The sequence below is a fragment of the Phocoena sinus genome, chromosome 1 (assembly GCF_008692025.1).
Source record: "Phocoena sinus isolate mPhoSin1 chromosome 1, mPhoSin1.pri, whole genome shotgun sequence".
Classification (NCBI taxonomy): Eukaryota; Metazoa; Chordata; class Mammalia; order Artiodactyla; family Phocoenidae; genus Phocoena; species Phocoena sinus.
In genome coordinates, this window is record NC_045763.1 from 182,309,944 (window position 1) to 182,333,602 (window position 23,659).

Below are 23,659 nucleotides of genomic sequence, written 5' to 3' on the forward strand. Positions count from 1 at the left end.
AGTCATTGCTAGGATTAGGATTTAACCCTGTTTCTTGGTCACTAGGAAGAATCTTTTTTTTTTCCTTTTGCACATCAGTATTGACTTTTTTACATCAGTTGACAGTGATGTGTGGGGATCCGTGGGCGAGGGTTACAGAGAATTGCCAGGAGAGTTAAGGTTCCGATGCTCAGGAAGAGTGAAGCGGGGCCAGACCTGAGCTTGTCATGTGTCACAGAACTTAGCAGTCAGGTAGTAGAAGGGCCCACATGGCAGCCACTGAGGATAAGCCAGTGAGGGTCAGGGAAAATCAGTAGATAATGGTGTTTTGGAAGTTGACCAAAGGCAAGGGTTGGAGGAGGGGCTGGCAGTACTTAGTGCTGCCGTGTCACATAAGATGAGCACAGAGAAGTGAGTGAAGATATCAGATCTGGTGAGGCCAGTGTCATTGGCAAGGAGACTTGGGAACAATGCTTCACACGCCTCAATACCTCCTGTATCTTTCAGGATAAAGGATAAAGAGATCAGTGTCCTAGAACCTACAAGGCCTGGCAGGGTTTGACTATCACCTCCCTCTGAGGCCAGATCTTTTTTTTTGTTTTTCATGTCTGACTTTTTGTTTTTTTTTTGGCGGTACGTGGGCCTCTCACTGTCGTGGCCTCTCCCCTTGCAGAGCACAGGCTCCGGATGCGCAGGCTCAGCGGCCATGGCTCACGGGCCCAGCCGCTCTGCGACGCGTGGGATCTTCCTGGACCGGGGCATGAACCCGTGTCCTCTGCATCAGCAGGTGGACTCTCAACCACTGCGCCGCCAGGGAAGCCCCTGACTTTGTTTTTTATTCAGACAGAATTGATATAACATTGTATAAGTTTAAGGTGTAGCACGTGATGACTGTATACATTCATGTATTGTGATATAATATATATAATATATGTAAACATAAGGCTCTGCTTCTCTCTGTGGCAGGCTCATATGCCTCTTTCTGTTCCTTGAACACACTCTCCTCCTTTAAATATAAAGTTATTTCTGCCTGGAATACTCTTTCTTTCTCCCCATGTTCATTTAACTTCTATTTTTTTTTTCAGGTCTAGCTTCATTGCTTTTTATTTCACGCGAACTTCCTTGACCTCACGACCAGACCAAATACCTTGTTATGTACTTAAATCATAACATCAAGTATTTCCTGTGTGCTAATTAATTATTGTCTCTTCCACTAAAGTATATTCCATCAGGGCAGGGAGCACATCTTTTTTTGCTCACCATTTTTTCTTCATCATGGTAAAAATGACTGTCTCATATTGGGAGGTGACTATATATTTGTGGATGAATAAATGGATACCATCTGCTCCTGCAGTTCATCTCATGTAATCACTTTCTATCTTTTATTTTTTTAACATCTTTACTGGAATATAATTGTTTTACATCAGTTTCTATCTTGATGTAACTTTTACTTTATATAACAAAAAATCTGGGAAATGATGATTAATTTAAAGAAAATATTTAAAATTTAAAAATACTATATCTTTAAAAAATCTAGTATAAGTCAATCAGCTATGATTATTTTGGCATTTATTGATCAAACTTTGAGATTGTTTTGGAGCGTTTCAACCACTCAGGAAGGACCCAGCTATTTACTCTTTTACATATAAATTCTGACATCACTTCCTGGTCCTTTCCCAGTGTCAGTGCTTCTTAAAAATGCCATTCATCAGCCTTCTGCCCAGTCCCTGTTTCTCAGAATCAGTGGATCATACGAGTGTCACAAATGCTCCTTCTGCTTTTTATGAGAGTCTGTAGCTGCTACTGCTTGTCTAGGGCCGTGTAGGGCCTACATGTGATAAAGCAGAGATTTCCTCGGGTGCCCCGTGGAGAGGCCAGCTGCTTACCAGGCTCCCACCTCTATGTCCAGTTGTCCACCACCAAAGGGGAGCTGCGCTCTGTCCCCCAACGAGCTGTGAGGGCCTTCATTCTTGCTTTAGCTCCTGGGTGCCTTTGTCTCCATTCTGAGAGCACTTGAATTGTGTACCTAGTGCTGTCTCTACATCAGGCCCTATTTCTTTGTACATTTAGAGTATCCCATAAGCATTCTGCTGCCTCAAGGTCTAATATTTCTGTTTGACACTAAACCCAATTTTAACACCTTAAAACGCATAATCCAACTCATTTGTTGTTAGTTAATCTCAGTATTCCTTGGGTAGAATCTCTCTACCCACCTGCCTGAAATGAAGTTGAATCTCCTAATTTCTTATTATTTCTTCAAAGCTGTGATATGCAAGCCCTTTTGAAATGTCTCTCTGAGGCGTCTGACCCCCTCTCCTTAGCTTGTTCAAAGGTATGTTTTCTGAACTTCACTTCCTTTTAAAAGGTGGTGTGTCACACAGTTTTTTCCTGGCCTCCAGTTTTACCAAATACCCTGCCATAGTAGCAAGCTAACAGAACACAAGTATTCACTTAAACATACTCTAAGCTAACCCCCAAATAGATTTCCATTGCAAATGTATTTTAAGAAATAGGCTGGGGAGCCAGGAACTAAAATCTGTGGCCTCTGACACATACGTTTCCTTAGACCTACCTCCTAAACAGTAAAGCAGACATGCCCAGCTGTTTTATTTGTTCTCTATTGCAAAAAGAGAACAAGATCATTTTTATGACATCAAGTTCTAGCTTTCTGAGATTAAGAATCATAAAAGTACAAAGTAAAAAAGATTGGAGAAAGAGGTGAGAAAAATGAAAGAAGATAGTAAGGTAAATAAGGAAAGCAAGATGAAACTTGGGGATGGTTTCAAAACATAGCTTGTTAACTTCGTAGCTGTGAGACCTTGGACAAATCACCTAACCTCTCTGAACTTCATAGATAACATGAGGAATTATCTGTCTCATTATCTATCTCAAGGGTTGTTGTACAAATTGGATTAGGCAATTAAAGGGGTAAGCATATTCCTGGACATGGTAAGAGCCCAATAAGTTAGCTACTATAATAATAATCGTATAAAATCAGAATCCTAATAAGAATCTCATTATAGTGTTACCATGCAGAAATTAAGATGTGGGATTACTTTGATTTGCACCAAGGTTGGTTGCAAATGTGGCTCTGTACTTCCTAGCAGCCTAAGTAAGTATAAAACAGGTAAGGTTGCAAGCATCAAAAGATGTATATACTTAAACGCAAAAGTCCTGCAACATCGCTTCCTAACCAGCTTGCTGCAAGGGCTCTGTCTCTCTCAAAGTCCCCTCAACATTATCTGTAGTTCAAATAATAATGCCTGGTGTATCTGTGCACGAGGATTTTTAAATGCATTCAGAGATTGTGACCATGATACCAATTCGCTTAACTGTATTGCTGAATTCACAGAGGCTTTTTGCCAGCATGAGTTTTCCTAATTAATGGACTTACTAAGAACACCATCAGAATCAAGAAGAACACTGTGTATTTGTTGTCTTTTAATCAGAAATGTTGAGAGAGTATTACTGAGGGAGAAAAAATGGTTAACTTTTGTAAAAGACAGCTCTTGATTTAATGGCTCATCTTTTCCTCATCAACAGCACCAAGAATATCACAGAAGTATTACTTTTTTGAAGCAGGACTTGCTGCAGTAGAAGTGAGTGTCCAATTCCATGGCTGGCTCCACAAGGATATCTATGAAAGATTTGGGGCAAACCTGTGAAGCTCCCTGAGAGTGCTTTGCATAGGAATGGCTAGATGCTGAAACTGTCATATTGCTGGGTTTTGAATGCCCTGATGGTAAATGATACTAGCTGTCGAAAATAACCAGATAGGTAGTAGTTTTTTCATTCATTTGGTCCTTTTAAAACCCATACAGGTATTTTTTACTAATTCAATTAGTGTATCATCTTGCCAACCCCCATTTTGCTGTAGCCATGCTGACTATGTTTCATCATCTTTTAGGTAAAAATGTCATGGATTTTTCAGGGGGGGTTATATTCGTTTTTGGTTGTAATGGATACTGCTTGGGAGCGTTATTTGGATACTAAAAACACATCTTCCTTGTAGGGAACATCTTTTGAAAGGCCTGCTAACTCAGTCTAATCACTTGGGTTAAGGAAGTAAGACGCCTTTGCAGTGACTTGGAACAACTTTCTTGACTTCCTGCAAAGAGGACGCTTTACAGCATTTTTGGAGAAGTTAGTAAAACCGAATCTGACATCACTACCTAGCAGCAAGTGGTTTGTTCTCAGCAAAGGAGGAAATTGCTCCCTGTCCGATAAGACACCAGTGAAGAGTATGCATTCATTTCTTTTCTTTTTGATTCAGTTTTACAGAGAAACATTTTTGCAGAAATAACCATTATTTTGCCTTTCAGAAGGACGCATGCTATTTCACAGGAATACGGCTGATTTCCAGATATGACCATGTATTTGTGGCTTAAACTCTTGGCATTTGGCTTTGCCTTTCTGGACACTGTAGTGTTGGTTACAGGTAAGTACGAGGAAATTCATATTTCCTTAGTTAGTGTGTGTGTGTGTGTGTGTGTAAGGTCATTGGTTTGAAATAGACATAAAAATAAATTAAGCATTGGTGACTGGAGGTGAGGAAGCCAACTGTAAAACAGTCAAGGTTATTGTACCTCAGAGGGACATGGCTTGCTATGTGACAGAATACATTGTTTCTGTTTAAAAAGGCATACATGTTTGGCCAAAAAAAAAATCACGATTTAAAAGGCAAACATTGTCTCTCTGTATCTTGGTTTACAAACTGTTCAAGGATATTACAAAAGCTATTACTTAACCCTCAAAATATACAAACACAAGTTTATGAATGTCTAAGGAAATTTTAATGACAAAAGAAGTAAATTTTTGTCTTTCCAACAAAAAATGCATTTTAAAAAATCATACTATGGCTTTGCTTGCATGCAAGTCACTCCCTCTTTTCGGGCCAGTAGTTTGCTTCCTCAAATTTTGATTATGACTGAAATATTTTATTGAATACTTAGTTGTATGGTAGTTTAAAATAATACAATTGGGTATTTAATTAAATATTAACTTTCTGCAAATTCTTATCACAGAATGTATTTTAAATCAAGGTTTTGGTCCCTTACAGTCGTTTTAATGATTATTTGCTTTGAAAATTCTTATGGGGCCGCCGCCCTTCCTGGTGATGGGTAAATAGTAGCGCCTTGACGAGATAAAAATACTTGAACTCTTAAGAATCATTCAAATGCTGTATTCTATAGGAAACTATAACTAATAGGACCTCTGGTACCTATTCACGTTTGAGATTTTTGTACACTTATGGTCCATTTAATGTACATTTCTTGAACGGTTTCAGTTTGGGTCATAAGTACATTTTTGGTTGATATGTAATAGTACTCCTTATGGTGTAGAATCTAAAAGCAATGTTTTATTATTGAAAAGATATTTAAATGGTATTTTTGTAGATTTCCAAATAAGTGAAAAAAAAAAAGAAAAGAAAACAGGAAAAATATTTTTAAAAATCTTGCTGATTGTAATTCACTTTGAAATCTTTTTTTGACTTTCTACTGCTCTCCTTTTCTCTAAAGGGCAGGGCAGTAGCTACCTTCTGAGCACGCTACATTGTTAATTTACATTTTGTGTAACCAAGGACAGTAGAAAGCAGCGTGGATAGTGGTTTTTTTGTCTGTTTTCTTTAACTGCAAAAACGGATTAAACATTTTTTATATAGGTACAGCATTTTGTCTTAGTACAGAAAATGTTTACCAAGTTACCATTCCTATAAAGTTGGTTATAATAATAAAAGCCAACTTATAAAGAATAATAATTTTAATAAGGTAATAATATGTGTATTATCATAAGTCAGAGTAAATTTCCATTAAAAATTCCCACTCAGGAACTGTTGGGAAACACTTTTAAATGAGCATCAAGAAATTCTCAAATATTTTACAGGCCACAGAGCAAACCACCATAAAAATTTCAACACGGTCTATTAAGGATTTTTACCATAAGAAACATCTTTGAACTTATCATCAAAATAAGAGTATAAAATGATCTAGCAACCTTTAAACCAATTGAGCTGAATAGTTTATACTATAAATAAATGTATCGATATACATAGATTTATTTTGAAAACCAAGTTTCACTTCAACTGCTCACATAAATATGGAGAGCAAACATAGTTTTAGAAAAAATATATAGATATAATTATCTAGGTGTGCAAATCTTGTTTATCATACTTTGAAGTCCCCAGAGAGATTTTGGGATTCACGGTATAATTTTAGAAATTATTAATTCTTTAAATGATATATTTTTCTATATTAGCAACCTAAGAGTTGCATTATGTGTTTTACTTTCATGTGTTCAGTTGAGTTTAGTGTTTATAGGAAATATTAGACCTCAAATTTATATTGTGAACTCTAAAGGCATAAAGAAATAGAGCCAAATGGAGAGTGACTTCAGTGGATAAATTGTTGCAAACTCGGATGTGTTATTTAATCTCTAAAATACAAATATGGGCAAAGTTACACTTTGCCAGAGCAGAGTAACATTGCTGGCTGAGTTTTACATAAACGTCTGATCTATTTGCTCTGTGCCTCTTGGCCATGTTAACCGGAAACCAACACTTTGTTTAAAATTTAAATAATTCTGGGGGACAGTGATGGTTTCAAGCATGCAGGTAGGAGTGAGTGATCTCTGGCTCTCACAAAGTAGTGCCAGGATCTACGGCTTCACACCATAACGGCCACGAATACATGAGTTATGTGAGTTATGTGTCATAACAGTTAAGAGTCATTTCCTGGACATAAGTTTTCATTTTTCCATCGAAGTAAAAGAGCTCTTAGTTCCAAACATGTACCTTGCCTTGCCCATGGCAGGTATTCAATACTAGTTATGAATTGAATTTGATCAGCAATCCTATTAAGTTCTGAATACAATGTAGAGTTTGGGGGTGGTGAGTATGATTATATATTGAGTTTTTGGAAAATATTTTCCTAATACAAATCTGCCTGGGATTGTTACCATCGCTAGACTCTGAAATGCCTTTGGTTAGAGGGAAGGTGAGGTGAGGTTAGGGGTCTGGTTTCCTTTTCCTCCCTTTCTCTACGTGACTGAGCACAGGGTCAGAGCCCTCAGCTTTGAGCTGGGTCTTTGCTCTGTTCTGGGCTACTTGGTATCCTTCTACCAGTGACAATTAAGTACTGTAAGAACATAGATATTTCTACACTGTTTGTATGCATATACATACACACACACATAAATAGATGAGTTATATATATATATGTGTGAGTTATATAATACACAAACATTATATATTTATGTATATATACTGGTCTGTCTGTCTATCATCTCTCTACTGGTTCTCCACATTTGTCTACTTTTAAATATTGGAGTTCTATGGACCTCAATCTTCGGCCTGTTTTTTTTGTTTGTTTTGCGGTACGCGAGCCTCACTGTTGTGGCCTCTCCCGCTGCGGAGCACAGGCTCCGGACGTGCAGGCTCAGCGGCCGTGGCTCACGGGCCCAGCCGCTCTGTGGCATGTGGGATCTTCCCGGACCAGGGCACGAACCCGCGTCCCCTTGCATCGGCAGGTGGACTCTCAACCACTGCGCCACCAGGGAAGCCCCTTCGGCCTGTTTTATTCTTATTTCCTAGACTCAGAGTTCCTTATCATCACCTGCTATGTACTGATGATCCTGATTCTCCATGTCCAGACTCACCCCTCAGAAGGTAGAACCTACTTCCTTTCCTTTTTTTTTTTTGTTAGATTTTTGCGTTTAATATTTATTTAACACAATATTTTCCAACTAAACCATGAAACCCAGATACATTGTTTCATTCCTAACTTTCTCAGTCAAACAGACAGTGATGTAGAGCTATTCTAGAACTCTAACAGTATTGAGGCAAAGTCTCTGAGCAAAATTATTTTAGCCTGTGTGCTGAGGGCTTATGTCTTTTTACTTTTTCTAATTTTACTTTATTTATTTATGTTTATACAGCACGATCTTAGTAGTTCTCTATTTTATATATATTAGTGTATATATGTCAATCCCAATCTCCCAATTCATCCCACCACCACCACCCCACCACCTCCTTTCCTAAATTTAATCTTGTTTTACTGTGTTGTGTTTTTGCAAAAAAGAAAAAAGGAGAGGGAGAGAGGGAGAAAGAAAATCTGAAATATATATTTAAATGCTCCCCAAGTCCTATCATTTTACTTTGTAATGATCTCTAAAATCTTCGCCCCCCCCCACCTCTACTGACATCCCTTTAATTCACAACTTTATCCCTTTTCACCTGCAGTGTTGTAGTAGTATCCTAATCTGTCCATTTCTTTTCACACCCTACAGCTTAAAAATATAAAATCAAAGAGGAAAAAACCCTCTGACATCTTTTCGTTGCCTTGGTTTCTATTCTAAACTTTTGCCAGAACAACTGAGTCCACCGATGAGCTAGGAGCATGGCAGGAGCTGGGCAGGGATCTTTTTTTCTTTTTCTTTTATGATTGACTAAAATAGAACAAACAGCAGGTAGTTTCAACACCCTGCCGCTCTACACTTCCTCAAGACCTCCAAGGCGCTGCGCCAATCCTATTTCCCCTCTAAAATTCTCTTTCATCACTCTTGCCACAGAACATCTCCACCGAATTTGGATACTTTTTAACACCTTTCCTTGTCATTTTTCACATACTATTTCAGTTTGCTGTTGCTGGCATTATTGTTTACCAATCAGAGCATTACGGCCATTGTAACCTACATGATAGCAGAAACCGTCTTATGCCTTTTTTGTATCATTTGTGCTTGATTTCTTCCCAGACACTGAAAAAGCAATGGGCATTTTTTGATGAAACTGCAGATTATAATAATAGAGGAGAAGGAGGAGGGTAAGAAAATTTTCAGAAAGAAAGGACAGAGAGGGGAAAAACATGAAATGAAAAAACTAGTCAGAGGCAAAGTGGAAGGTGGAGGCCATTGGACAATTTTATCAAGATTAAGTAGAATCATTTTAGATCTAGATCTTTACAGGCTTTGCCCTTCCCCCCAACCCCACCCCATTTCCTTCTTTCATCTCCTTATTTTACCTTTTCTCTGGAAAGAGCCTCCTGATTTCTTAAAAATCCATAGTTCATGCATATGTTGTTTCTAAATTTTCCTCAACCTACTCTTTGGACATTCTCACTAGTGGCATTTCATTTGATGGGTCTGTTTTGCTCTTCAGATCCAGACGTCCACAGGAAGAAAAGTAAGGAATAGGGAGGGAGGGACTCATGTAGCAGGGGAACGAGACAGCCCTGGCACATACTGGTGTGGGTAGCACTTGACCTGGGACTGTTGCCAAAGGCAGATGGAAAATGGCTCACCCTGCCAGTTGCATTTTGTGTGCACAGAAAGCCTGGAGGAGTCTGAGCATCATTTCTTACTAGATAATGGGATAAAGAATTTCAGTCTGAGCAGGTGAAGGGCAGAGATCTGTAGTCAGGTTGATTGACTTTGTTGATGAAGGTGCATGCAGCATTCATGTTACAGGGTTTTGTTTACAGACCATGTGTATATAAGAGTTACTGGTGCAGAGAAAGAAATTCGTCATCACTGCAGATCTTTGATCTTTTTCAGTCATCTTACAAGTCTATAGGAATTGTTAGACAGGAGAAAAGAATGGAAATTTCACTTAACTTCAGTTTAAACTTAATTTCAATCTTGTGTAAGTAGTTTTGTCAGTACGAGACACCCAACCACATACTAGTTGCTGATCACCAAAGAGTTATTGCTATGACTTTTGCATGCATAAAAATAGTAGTCTTATAAACAACAAGGTCCTACTATACAGCACAGGGAACTACATTCAATATCTTGTAATAAATTACAATGGAAAAGAATCTAAAAAAAATATATATATGTATACAACTGAGTCACTTTGCTGTACACCTGAAACTAACACAATAATGAAGTCAACTATACTTCAATTAAAAAAAAAGATAGTCTTATGGAAGGATAAAGAAAAAAATACAGTATTGCAGGCTATTCATTTAGCAATACCATGTGATATCTATTTCTACACAATTCTGCAATATACAGAAGTAAAATTTACAGTAATTAATAGATTTTGTGTACATGGCTGTAATCAATATTTAGATAAGAAAATATTTAATTATTGCCTAAAATCTTTAATGTGCATTCCTTTTATATGTCAATATGTTATTCCAATTTCAATCTCTCAAGAGTCTAGGGAATGGCTCTTGTAAGCAGAGTATTATGTGTTCAGGAAAACAACAGAAACAAGAAAAAATAAAGAAAGAAATGAAAACCTTCCTTCTCTTTCAGCTGGGGCAAGCATAAATATATATAAAATTAGTGTTAGGAAAATAGTCAAGAATCTTTCACGTTCGTTCACTTTACCTTCAGTTGATTCCCTTCTGAAAAGATAATCAGCAAGATTATCAATGCTTTTTCTTAGGTTCTGTACTGAAGACCCAAACTCAAACAAACTTGAACATCTTTTATGGTGCATACTTACACAGTGTTGAAAGATTAAACATTCATTTCCTGTTAAAAATGAGACACAAGTATCTGAAGTGAAAAAAGTGACTTTACTAAAACTTCAATTTCTCCTATAAATATATTGCGAGTGTGATAAAGGTGTAAGTCCGTGTGATGGTATTTAAATGAAAATGATTGCCGTTCATATATTCAAAAATTTGCTTCCAACCAAAATGTGAGCAAATTCATCAACCATCTGAAAAAGTGATCTGCTGGAGAGCAGAACTTGAGTCGAGGGCAACTCAGCATCCTACTCAGAGGTAGTGTTAGGAAATGAATGCACGGTAAAGTGAACTTAACAAAAATCACCGATAGAGAAGAAGAAACTCTTTGCTCTGTAAATTAAAACAAAATGTCCTGATAGTCATGAAAATAGGTTAGAGACACCCATACAAATAATAATGATGTTTCGATAAAAGAGGTTATCAAAGGGACAAAATCAAGAAATAAAGTGTGGTCACCATATTTTAAATATTTCCACTTAAAGAAAAAGACAATAATTTGTTTACTGATAAAAGAAATACTAAGCATCATAGGAAATGAGTCAGGAGCCATCCAAGTTGGAGAAAACCATGGCGGGTGGAACGAGAAATATTTTGGAAAGCAAATTCTATGAATAGTGTGATCTGGATCCAAATCATTTTTCTTCTCTGATACACCATTTCCTCATCTACAAAGTGTTGTGAGCATTAAACGTGATAATATTTGTGACACTGCTTTGAAAACAGTGAGGTACTCTGCAAAGTGGTAAATTTCATTTACGTAATCCCTCGAAATCACAGCACACAGCTCTTTCCCGTTGAAACGTGATCCCAAATCACATCTCTTCCTTTGAGAGATTCTGAGAAGATAAGGTTTAAGGCTGTGTGGAAGAGGAATAAACTCTTATAGATCTTTGAATGTTTTTAACTTTGTATCGCCTATTTTAGGGATTTTCCGACTCCTCTGGATTCTACCTCTTAAATAGTTTATAGATACATTCCGTATCACAGCTCTGCTACAGTGTCTTAACATTAGTAGCCTGGAACCTTGTCTCCCTTCAGCTGTTACCAAGATAATCTTTGTAAAAGGCAAAACTCACCTTTGTACATTCCTCCTTCAATGGCTCCCAGTTGGGATAGAGAATATACTGATCCCATGATTTTGGTCTCAAGGTGTTTTGACTCAACATTTATGAATATAAACATTTAATTAGAATATACCAACATTTATAAATTTTTCTTGAAAATATATTTCACAGAAAAATTCCCCTCCATTAAGCTAGTTTAATTCCTTGAGTATTTTTTATATAACTTGATTAAATCATTACCAATTTTTCCATTTTTATTTTACTGAACTAACGTTCAACAGCATCTATTTTCATTTAATTTTTACAATCGCTATTAAATTCATGAATTGATTTTTATCCACGGCACATTTTACTGATTATAGTTTATGCCTGTGGGAATTTTCCTTTATGGTTATTATTTTTCTTTTTCCTTTTTTTTTTTTTTGCGGTGCGCGGGCCTCTCACTGTCGTGGCCTCTCCCGTTGCGGAGCACAGGCTCCGGACGCGCAGGCTCAGCGGCCATGGCTCACGGGCCCAGCCGCTCAGCGGCATGTGGGATCTTCCTGGACCGGGGCACGAACCCATGTCCCCTGCATCGGCAGGCAGACTCTCAACCACTGCACCACCAGGGAAGCCTGGTTATTATTTTTCTAAGTGCAATTTTTCTTGTCAAACCACACAGATCTAAATTGCCCAAAAAGGCTTTAATTCTTCTATTTAGCCAGAAATAACACTTCATGTGTGGTTTTAGCCACTGTTGGTTTCTTTCTTTCTTTCTTTCTTTCTTTTTTGCATTTCAATGTCACATAAAATATGTCATGTAATATAATTTTTCACTTTTGTCAAAGTTTAGATTGGGCAGTACTAGCTATACTCAAATCTATTTTGTGTTGATATTTCTATTAGTAACATCCATTTTGTGATTGAGAGCTCCTTCAGCAAGATTCCTTTTTGAGATTTTGAGAGTTTTTGGTTATTTCTCAGGTAGCCAATGGAAACATTAGTATCACTTATTAGACTGCTGTATAGTCTAGCATTGGTGTATTTTAATTCTCATTCATTTGTACCAACTCCTTACTAACTGGTGGAACAAAAAGTGAATAGAAGAATCAACACAAGTTTAAAATGTTCTCAGGGCACAATGGTGGGTGAGGTCAAAATAAGGTGTCAAATCATCCTCCTTTGGTCTCTGTGCACTTAGGAAAAATGAAAGCAAACAGCATTGCACACACGGTTCTAATTTAATCCCTCCAGATTTCTCCAGCTTTATCTGGGGTCACTTTGTGACATGTACTATGTACTCTTGTAACTTTCATTTTCCTAAAAATATAATGTTTTCCTGTCTCCAAACTGTTGCTCACCCCTCCATGTTTTCTTCCCTCCATAATTTTTTTAAACTGGGCAAATTATAATTGCCCTTCAAAATTTAGTTCAAAGGTCACTTCCTCTGGGCAGCCCTCCTGCACATCCTTTGTTCTTTCACCCCTTTCACACCTGCACAGGTCCTCTTCTGACCTTCTGGGGATCTCTTTACCTGGCTGTTTCTCACAGTAGCTGGTGAGCTCGTGTAGGTTTTCATTGGGTCTCTTTTTTTTTTTTTTTTTTTTGCTGTACACGGGCCTCTCACTGTTGTGGCCTCTCCCATTGCGGAGAACAGGCTCCGGACACGCAGGCTCAGCGGCCATGGCTCATGGGCCCAGCCGCTCCGTGGCATGTGGGATCCTTCCGGACCGGGGCACGACCCCGCATCCCCTGCATCGGCAGGCAGACTCTCAACCACTGCGCCACCAGGGAAGCCTGGGTCTCTTCTTATTTACCAGTGAGTTGAATGAATGGATGGTGTGTCAGTGCAGCCCACCCCTGTACGTAGAAAATACTTAACAACTCAGGCAAACAATTTTAATTGTCCTTTTGTTGTTGTTTCTTAAGTGAACTATTCATGGCAAAATTTCTACATGATAGAAAATTTTAGGAAATAGAAGAAAGAAAAAAATTGCTTTAACATCTTTGCCAACATTTTTTCTTTCTTTTTCCCGATCTTCCTCTCTTTCGATCACATGCTGTGTATAAAATTGCATATCCTATTTTTTTCCTAAGTAAACCATGATTATTCTAGGCAACTTGAGAAATACAGAAATGAATACATAGGAAAATAAAAACCAGATTACCCATACCATGACCTAAACACTTTATGAGTATTTCATTTTACCAGGCTAGCTAAACCTATTTATTTATTCATTTATTCATTTCATGAACAAACATTTTATAAGTGTTTTCATTGTTCCATGAATTGGGCATACCATATCCCATTCCTCTCCTTGTGAAGTCTGTAATCTCAGTGAAGCAGTGGCTGCTTAGAGATGGGGTTTTAAATCTCCCAAATTCTTCAAAAGCTTTCTCTTCAAAGTAATAGTATACCTCACAACAGATAATTATTTGTGTTCTCAATGTTCTATAAATTATAACTTATTCCTTTAAAATCTGCATATAGTACACTATTTAAGTAAAAACTCTATTCTTGCCAGACTACATTTAGGCCTCCATTCCAACCAGATTCCTTTGGAAGGCTTTTGGTTATAGAAGTTTGGGAGCTGCAGAACTAGGCAATAACCTCAATTTGTTTTTGTTTATGATTTAAACCGAAAATAAAAGATTTATTTGGAGAGAAATTTTAAACATACACATATATATGCCACACAAACAAAACCTCAACTGTTTTTGGTGATCTTCCACAGTAATTTTCCAAGGTTACCAGTTCATAAGGAGTAAGACTTGGGGAGGAGAGGGTTGAGATTTCATGCGGTGTCTATCTGATTCTAGGTCTATTTTTTTCAGCCTTCTGAAAGGTCAGCTTAATAACCAGGTAATTGAGGACATGATGATGGTAGTCAAATCACAGCAAGACTGAAGGGTAGTTGGTAGTTGCTTAGAGGTCATTTGTGTGAAACATGCATTAATCCCCATGCACCTGATTTAGCTGCATGAGTGAACCATTGTATACTGGGCCACTTCCATATCCCTAGCGAGATCTAAAACTATAAAAAGCAAAGAGGCATCTTTAATTAATTTGTCTTTACTATGAATGCTGATGCCACGTTAATAATGCAAAAGTGATGTTATCATCATTGTCTTGAAAGGTGGTTAACAAAGCATAGCACCCAGTCTGTCTCAAGGTGAGTGATAGGATGGAAATAATGGATCTTCCCCGTCCCTAAACTGTTTTTGATATTACATAAAATGAAAGCCATTGAATAATGTACCAAAGTATCTAGATTTTTTGGTTGCTGTTTTTGAAGTGCAAGGAAGTAACTTGACATTTGTTAAATACTTTGATCATGGAAAACACATGAGGTTTTCATATTATTCCAGGAAGTGTAGGCACTAGACAATCTTTTCATACTCATCCAAGAGGCATATTAAATGAATCAGGTAGAGCTCTCTTACAGTTTGCTACTCCAGGAATAAGTTGGCTATAACTTAAGGGAAAGTGAAGAAAAAAGTATGTGTATTATTTGGTTACTCTGATGAATGTGGGCTGCCAATCAGATAATTCAGGCCAAATATTGTACTTTGACTTCTTAAACTTGAGTTTCCAAATCCCCTTTTTGGTTTCTAAACTAAGATTTTAACTTATGCCTAATAAACCCTGTCTTTTTACTTTTCGGTCATTTTATTTTCTTAATTTACTTACTGATACTTCAGATATGATCAAGATATATAATATCTAAGAAAACATAAATGAAGTGGAAGACATCAGTTCAGAGTTTTGACTGTAAGAGGAAGTGATGACATGAAGGGGACAGATGATGGAAAGAAGAGGGTCAGGGATCTGATGGAAGTAATTTAAAGAGATAATTATAGAAATGTTGGATTGAGACATGCTCTCTTTTTTTTTTTAAAGGTGTTGTTTCTTTTTTTTAATTAATTAATTTATTTATTAATTTATTTTTGGCTGCGTTGGGTCTTTGTTGCTGCGCGCGGGCTTTCTCTAGTTGCGGCGAGCGGGGGTCACTCTTCATCGCGGTGTGCGGGCCTCTCACTATCGCGGCCTCTCCCGTTGTGGAGTACAGGCTCTAGATGCGCAGGCTCAGTAGTTGTGGCTCACGGGCCTAGTCACTCCGCGGCATGTGGGATCTTCCCAGACCAGGGCTCTGAACCCATGTCCCCTGCATCGGCAGGCGGACTCTCAACCACTGCGCCACCAGGGAAGCCCCAGACATGCTCTACTTTTAAAGTGCTTAAGAAATTAGTCTTTGACATCTTGTCTGGAGTCCATTCTGAGCTTTCCAATTATGAAATGTGAGGAAAATTACCTTTTAAATTCTCAGCTTCATTATCTGTACAATGGGAATAATGGCAGTAGCTCTTAAATGAGACGATTTACTCCTTGATTCAGTTGTTTTTAGAGCCCCTACTATGTGCCAAAGTGCTGACACAGTGGTACATACAACAGAAATAAAAATCGTAGTAAATAAAAATAGTGGTAAATAAAACTTTCATGAAGCTTATATCTTAGCAAGAGAGATAACAAAAAGCCAAAAAAGTATTAGAGAAATTTCAGATATTGATGAGTGTTGGGAAATGAAACAGTGTGATATGACAGAGACTGGCCAGACTTGGGGGTGAATGGCCCTTTAGACAGAGTGATCAAGGAAGGCTTCTTTGAGGAAGTGTCATGAAGCTACTTGTTGGCTGATGAGAATGTAAAGATTCAGGTGAGAGGAACTGGCAGGTGCGAGGCCCTTTGGAAAAAGCAAACAATTGGTGGGTCCAAGCCACAGAAAGGAGGCCGGGTGCTTGCAGGATGGCAAGTAAAGGCTGAGTGGTGTGTGGTGAAGAGGGAGAGAGAAACAGAAGGAGAGAATTTATATTCACCCTAAGTGTAATGAGAAGAAGCCATTTGGAATTTTTAAGCAGGGAACGGTCAAATCTCTTTTCCATATTAAGAAACCACCCTGGTTGCCATGTGGAGAGCAGGCTGGAGGTGAGACAAAGCCTGGGGATTAGTTAGAGCCTGCTGAGTTGGTGGAAGGGAGAAGGGTTGGGGACCTGGACCAAGCGTTGACAGTAAAAGAAAAGGACAGATCCACATGGGATCTGGAGAAGTTGCTGTGCAGAAGGGGAGTAGGAAGTTGTTCAGAATGACTCTTTTTTTTTTTTTTCCATGAACAACTAAGATGGGAAACATCCCAGTTGGGGGTAGACAATCCAGTGTCTGCTTTGTCCATGTGAATGCTTGAATTCTCATCAGGCATCCAACTACAGATGCCAAGAAGTCAGCTGGAGTTAAGAGTGAGGGGCTGATCAGGTTTTGATCGGAGCCATAGCTTTGGGAGTCGTAGGGCAGATGGGATTTAGAGCTGAGGGATCCACTATGAGAGAGTCAGAAGAATGTTCAGACGGAGAAGTACCGACGCTCCGACTCTGAGCCCTGGGACACTGCATGTCTGAAGGGGTTGGAAGGAGGGGTTAGGAGAGGAGAGTCAGAGGGGGCAGTCAGTGAGGAAGGAAGAATGTTTTGCTTGGGATGTTGAAAGAAAGGAGTGATGATTATGAAAGGCTTAACATGTTTACTGGCATATAATAAGAATCCAGTAAATTCCACTGAAAATCCAAATTCATGTCTCCTCTTGAAAGGTTACTGAACAGTGATTGTGAACATACTAACTATTGTCAAATATCCCCTTTTAACTTTAATATTATCACAAAAGTAAGTATGAAGGAAGTTATAACAATATTTGGAAGAATCAAATATCTTCAATGTATGTATTATACATGTCTCTATATATGTTTACATGTATCCTTTGTTAGCTTAGCTATTAAAAAAAGGTACAGATTAAAATAATCTCTTTTAATAAAAACTATATAAAATGTATTGAGAGACTAATGAATTAGGAATTTAACTGAGAATGTCTTGAAAAGACAATGTTCTGTTGTGTCCGTTTTGGGGACCTTGTTTTGATGCATTTGATAAAAATATCTTTAAATATTATTTAAGCCAATATTAGGACAGGTTGGGGGTTTGTTGAGAGTTAATTTGTTACATAAAAGGCTTATTTCTTTTTTTATTGAAATATAGTTGATTTACAATATTGTGTTAGTTTCAGATGTACAGCAAAGTGATTCAGTTTATCTATCTAGCTATATTAGATTATTTTCCATTATAAGTTATTACAAGATATTGAATATTGTTTCCTGTGTTATATAGTAAACCCTTGTTGCTTCTCTATTTTATGTATAGTAATGTGTATCTGTTAATCCTATACTTCTAATTTATCCTTCCCCCCTCCCTTTCCCCTTTGGTAACCATAAGTTTGTTTTCTATGTCTGTGAGTCAGTTTCTGTTTTGTATATAGATTCATTTGTATTATTTTTTAGATTCCACATATAGGTACTATCATATATTTGTCTTTTGCTGTAAGAGGATTATTTCTAAATCAAATTTTAAATCTTTCATTTCTTTGAGAAAATTGAAAACAATTGGTTATCACATAGGCTTATACTAGGTAGAACCTAATAGCCTTGATAATTGTACAGGATACAAATAAGGATTTGTCTTTATGAGATCATACATAAATAAGATTTTAATATCGGACTTGGCAGGTTTGCTTAGAGAAGATCTTTAGGGCAATGTAATTTTTGTAGTCACTGGTAGCTAGCTAGCAAGAAAAGTAGTGCTTACCAGGTACTGCTCTGAACGTTTTATAAATGTGATCTCGTTTAACTTAAGTACACAAACCATTATCAAGTCTAGCTTATACTTGTGTTTGTTAATTTGTTTCCCAATATATATCATAAAATGTACTGATTTTCATGTCCTAAGAGGAAAGAGCTAAATTTCATTTTCCTTGTTCTAATTGTAAGTACTAAGATTGACCAAGAAGGAAAGGGAAGCAGCCCAGGGCCCCTCCTGTGTGCCTGGCCCTCTGAACGATGCTTTGCGGGCACCATGCTGGTCTCACCTCTTTCTACATTTTCCGTATTCAGAATTCTTCAGAGTATCAAATAAATGTTCCGACAATTCTTGTTCTCTAGTCTTAATAGCAGATAGCAGAATTAAGGTTAAACCAAAAAAGTAAGTGATCTAAATATTACTGATATTTATTTTTGTATGATGGTGTTTTGCTTATGTTGAAAAATGGGCACATTGAATGTTTTAGCAGTTTACTGTGATCTCTATTATGAAATCATATTGAAAAGGCTCAGCACAGGAGAAAGTTGTACAGCTTTCTCTTCCGGCCCTGCTGCATTTCATACGGATGTAAAGCTTAATTAGGCACATCTGCTTCATCACACGTGCACACAAGGTGGAAGAAGGCGGAAGAGGGGATGAGAGAAATAGGACCAATGTACTGCAGGCAGTATCTTAGTGCAGGGGAGATAGATAGTCATGCATGTGACTGTAGCATCAGTGAATCAGAAGGCCTAGCTGCTGTAATGCAGAAAATCTGCCTGTGTGTAAGTAGTAGGGAGAGAAAAGCCTGGTAAACCTAAGTAATCCATTTTCAGATGTGTGAGCTCAATTATGGAGCAAATATGACTTTAGTTGCCCATTGCTTCAAGGATAAAAGTTCGAATGAAGGAAATGACTTTCCATCTAAATAATAGAGGACTCAGCGTCCTTTCAATGTGAACAGCTATGATGCTGCCTTGCTACCTGGTAACTTTAGAACAATGGAGCCCATGAGTCCATCTACAGGTTCAAGAAAGAGAGGTTCTTACAGGGAGGAAGAACATTTGCAGGATGACCTACAACAGAAACTCACCAAAGCCTTTGAAACCCAAGATTATCCCTGTTCTAAGAATAGAAGGCGGTGCTGTGTTGAGGGCAGCTAGAAGGCATGGATGAAAGAACCATTGGGATGACCAGTGAGAGACCAAAGGCAAGTAGAACCTCAAAAATCTGGACGTGGAACAAGTTAGATACAATATAAGGAGAACTTCAAAGATGGTAAAATAAGAATAATAAAAATACCTTTAGTTGTCAGATGTAAAATTTGTCCAGTTTTGTCACTTTCTATTTTTCAGGAGCATTGTAAAACTAAAGATATTGTCTGTTAACATCAATTTAGCTCTACGTGTTTTTCTCATCTATCTTCATTGGTCAATTTTCAAAACAACAAAAAAAGTATATGTTCAAAGAATCCAAAATGACTTTTTTGTTATCCTTAATAAAATGCCTTCTTTTAAACTAAATTTTAAAATTTACATTTCTAAATAGGGGGTGGTTATAGAAAATGGATGAGAAAGCACTTCATAAAGTATAATGAAATGAAATCATAAGGGATTCTTACTTTAAGCATTTGGAAAACTATGGAGTACCAATTTCTGTTATTACTATTTTTATAAATTTATCTGTTTGGTGTTTTTCTTTGGCTGTGTTGGGTCTTCGTCACTGCATGTGGGCTCTCTCTCTATTTGTGGCGAGCGGGGGCCACTCCCTGCTGCGGTGGGCAGGTCTCTCATTGCGGTGGCCTTGCAGAGCATGGGCTCCAGGCACATGGGCCTCAGTAGTTGTGGCACGCGGGCTCAGTAGATGTGACTCGCAGGCTCTAGAATGCAGGCTCAGTAGTTGTGGCTCACGGGCCTGGCCGCTCCGCGGTATGTGGGATCCTCCTGGACCAGGGCTTGAACCTGTGTCCCCTGCATTGGCAGGTGGGCTCCCAACCACTGTGCCACCAGAGAAGTCCCTGTTATTACTATTATCACTAGCTTCTCTTTTGTTTTTTCACTTTAAGAATTGAAATAAAAGTTGAAATCTTTATTTAAAAAACAAGAAACTTTTGCATATTAATCTATAAATCAAAACACAGAAACATGAAATGTTCAGCCACTATCAATGTAGACTCCTATTTTGTAATTAAACTATTTTACAAACATCTGTATTTGCTAAAGAGCAATGGACTAAGAAAAGAAAAAAGTCAATGCAACCCACAAAACCATGGTTCTGTGGAATCTTTGCTCTGGTATCTGTTTTGTCAATTTATGAAAGAAAATGCTTATCATGGTTCTATTTTTTTGCTAAAAGAGTAACCTTTATATTTTAAATCAAATGTTAATCAATTATTTACATAATGTTTCTGAAAAATAATTCATGTGCCTTTTATTTTAATTCACTCTTTATTCCATTCCATATTGAATGTAGAAAATATTACTACAATTCTTTTAAAACAAAAGTAAAACATAATTCATTTAAAAATCTATTTTGGGGCTTCCCTGGTGGTGCAGTGGTTGAGAGTCTGCCTGCCGATGCAGGGGACACGAGTTCGTGCCCTTGTCTGGGAAGATCCCACATGCCGCGGAGCGGCTGGGCCCGTGAGCCATGGCCGCTGAGCCTGCGCGTCCAGAGCCTGTGCTCCGCAATGGGAGAGGCCACAACAGTGAGAGGCCCCACGTACCGCAAAAAAAAAAAAAAAAAAAAAAAAAAAAAATCTATTTTGGCTTTCCTTGACCATGAATCTTCTCAGAAGTAACACTTCTTAAGGATATCAGATACCATAACCTGCCTTTCTTTCTAGGTCTCCATTTTATGGGCTGAACATCTGGATTTGATGGGCAGGAAAATATTTCCTTCCGCTGACTTTTCTAATAATCCTTTCTTATAGATACACATGCTTCATGTTTGTTAATAAAATTGACATGATTTTCATATCTACTGTTTTTAACACACAGTGAATTATGGAAGTTTCAGTGGCTTTTTAAAAATTAAATACATTCTAAATTCCTTATAAAAACAATATTAAGAACCTCTCTAAAAAGTATTAGGGCCACAGATGTTTTCCTTTATAGTGTTAATTGATTTAAGATCCATCAAAATGTTGTTAAAACATCCAGAGGTTAATGTGCTATAATGATGGCACATGGGTCAGATTAAAATTCTTTTCATGGAAAAAAAAAAAAAAAAGAAAAAAAGAAAAGAAATGATAACTTATTTTCTTCTGATTAAAAAAAATTAGCTAGTGGAATGAAACAGCAATCTGACATGTAAAATGTCTTTTGCTTTTTTTTTTATAATGAGAAGGGGTTTAAAATTAGGACTTAGGGGTTACATGGTACCCCCCAAATTTATACATACAGGTTACAGGTACTAGTTTTGTTTTTAGTGAATAGATGAGAACTATACATATTTTCATTTTTTTCCCCATGTCCTCTTTTACAATTTTAGCAATTAATCTACTGAACTTTTTAGTCTTCAAAATATAGTACATAACAAGTGACTTTGGTCCCTCTTTTGCACTAAACTTATGAGTATGAAAATTAAAATTTAAAGCACTGATTAATTTTTCTTGTCTACAATATTAAAATTACTGAAAACGAATTACAGATCCGTGAAGACTTTGGGGAATTTTTTTTTTTTTTTTTTTTTTTTTTGGCGGTACGCGGGCCTCTCACTGCTGTGGCCTCTCCCGTTGCGGAGCACAGGCTCCAGATGCGCAGGCTCAGCGGCCATGGCTCATGGGCCCAGCCGCTCCGCGGCATGTGGGATCTCCCCGGACCGGGACACGAACCCGTGTCCCCTGCATCTGCAGGCGGACTCTCAACCACTGCACCACCAGGGAAGCCCTGGGGAACTTTTATCTCAGGAAATATATCAATGGATTAAATTTGTCAAACAAATTCCATGAATTCAGTAAAAACATCTTGCTGCTTACATGGCTGCTTTTCTTTTCTTTTTATAAAAGTTTTTATGTGGCATGTATACAGTCAAAATACGTTAATATGTACACAGGATATAAAAGGACCAGAAAAACTTGTCTTCCTATTAAAATCATAGACAATGTGGTTACGTTTTATTCCTGAATTTTATTATACACTTCACTATTTACTGAGAGCCGAATATTGGTCAAGGCACTGTTTTGTTCTGTTTAAATCAGCAGCAATATTTCCTCCTTCTTTCTGGGTTAGGATTCCTAGAGAAGTTTAAAAAGAAAGAGAAAGGGAATTTGGAGACTATTATAATGTAAGGTGTTATTATTTATACAATAATAGAATGTTAGAGGAATAAAAAGACTTTAGAAATCATCTATTTTAACTCATCTATTTTTTAAAATAATTTTATTTATTTATTTGTTTTTATTTTTGGCTGTGCTGGGTCTTCGTTGCTACATGCGGGCTTTCTCTAGTTGCAGCAAGCCGGGGCTACTCTTTGTTGTGGTGAGCGGGCTTCTCATTGCAGTGGCTTCTCTTGTTGTGGAGCGTGGGCTCTAGGTGTGCGGGCTTCAGTAGTTGTGGCTTGTGGGCTCAGCAGTTATGGCTCACAGGCTCTAGGTGTGCGGGCTTCAATAGTTGTGGCACGTGGGCTCAGTACTTATGGCTCACGGGCTCTAGGTGTGCGGGCTTCAGTAGTTGTGGCACGTGGGCTCAGTAGTTATGGCTCACGGGCTCTAGGTGTGCGGGCTTCAGTAGTTGTGGCGTATGGGCTTAGCTGCTCCACAACATGTGGGCTCTTCCTGGACCAGGGCTCAAACCCGTGTCCCCTGCGTTGGCAGGAGGGTTCTTAACCACTGCACCACCAGGAAAGCCCATTAACTCATCTATTTTACGAGACAAAAAGCTGAAAGTCAAGAGTGTTCAGTGGCTTATCCTGTGTCACACCCAAAATGAGGGACCTTGGTCCAGAATTTGTCCTGTACACCACCAGGTACTTAGCCATTTGCCTGACAGAATGAAATGAGTATCAGATTAGATGTTTAGGGACAAGTTTTGAATCTTGATTCTGTCACCAATTCCTGTTGCCTAGACTCAGACTCTGATGTGTGGTGTTGGGTCAGTCACTTGATGTCCTCAGACCTCAGTTCCTTTTTTGGTGAAATGCACTTCTCCAGTCCCTCAGCCTGAGTATGATTGACATTCTGGGCTAGATAACTGGGCTGTCTTGTGCATTGTACCATGTTTAGCAGCATCCCTCGTCTTTACAAATCAGATGCAGTAGCACCCCTGACCCCCTTCTTCCCTTCCCCACAGTCATGACAACCAAAATGTCTTTAGGCATTGCCAAATGTCCCTCAAGGGCAAAATGGCCAGCCCTCACCACTTTCCTTGGGAACTAGTGGTTTAGTTGAAATCATTTCTTTAGGACTCCCCTAGCAGTACCACTGTACAATTCTGGACTACAGGGTTAACCCTTGGATGCTTCCAGGAAGGACCCACGAAGCAGGAAGT

General features: G+C 38.1%; 1 protein-coding gene across 6 annotated transcripts in view; it reads left to right on the top strand.

Moving 5' to 3' along the window:
* The first annotated feature begins 4,078 nt into the window (after positions 1-4,078).
* Positions 4,079-23,659, top strand: part of PTPRC (protein tyrosine phosphatase receptor type C) — a 122,856-nt gene continuing 103,275 nt past the window's right edge. For 5 of the 6 annotated variants that reach the window (XM_032631185.1, XM_032631195.1, XM_032631203.1 and 2 more), the window contains exons 1-2: positions 4,079-4,220; positions 4,302-4,417. In XM_032631185.1, the coding sequence (XP_032487076.1) occupies positions 4,345-4,417 (73 nt within the window). In that variant the 5' untranslated portion in view covers positions 4,079-4,220; positions 4,302-4,344. The remainder of the gene's footprint in view (positions 4,221-4,301; positions 4,418-23,659) is intronic. The other variant, XM_032631218.1, reaches the window with a different exon arrangement.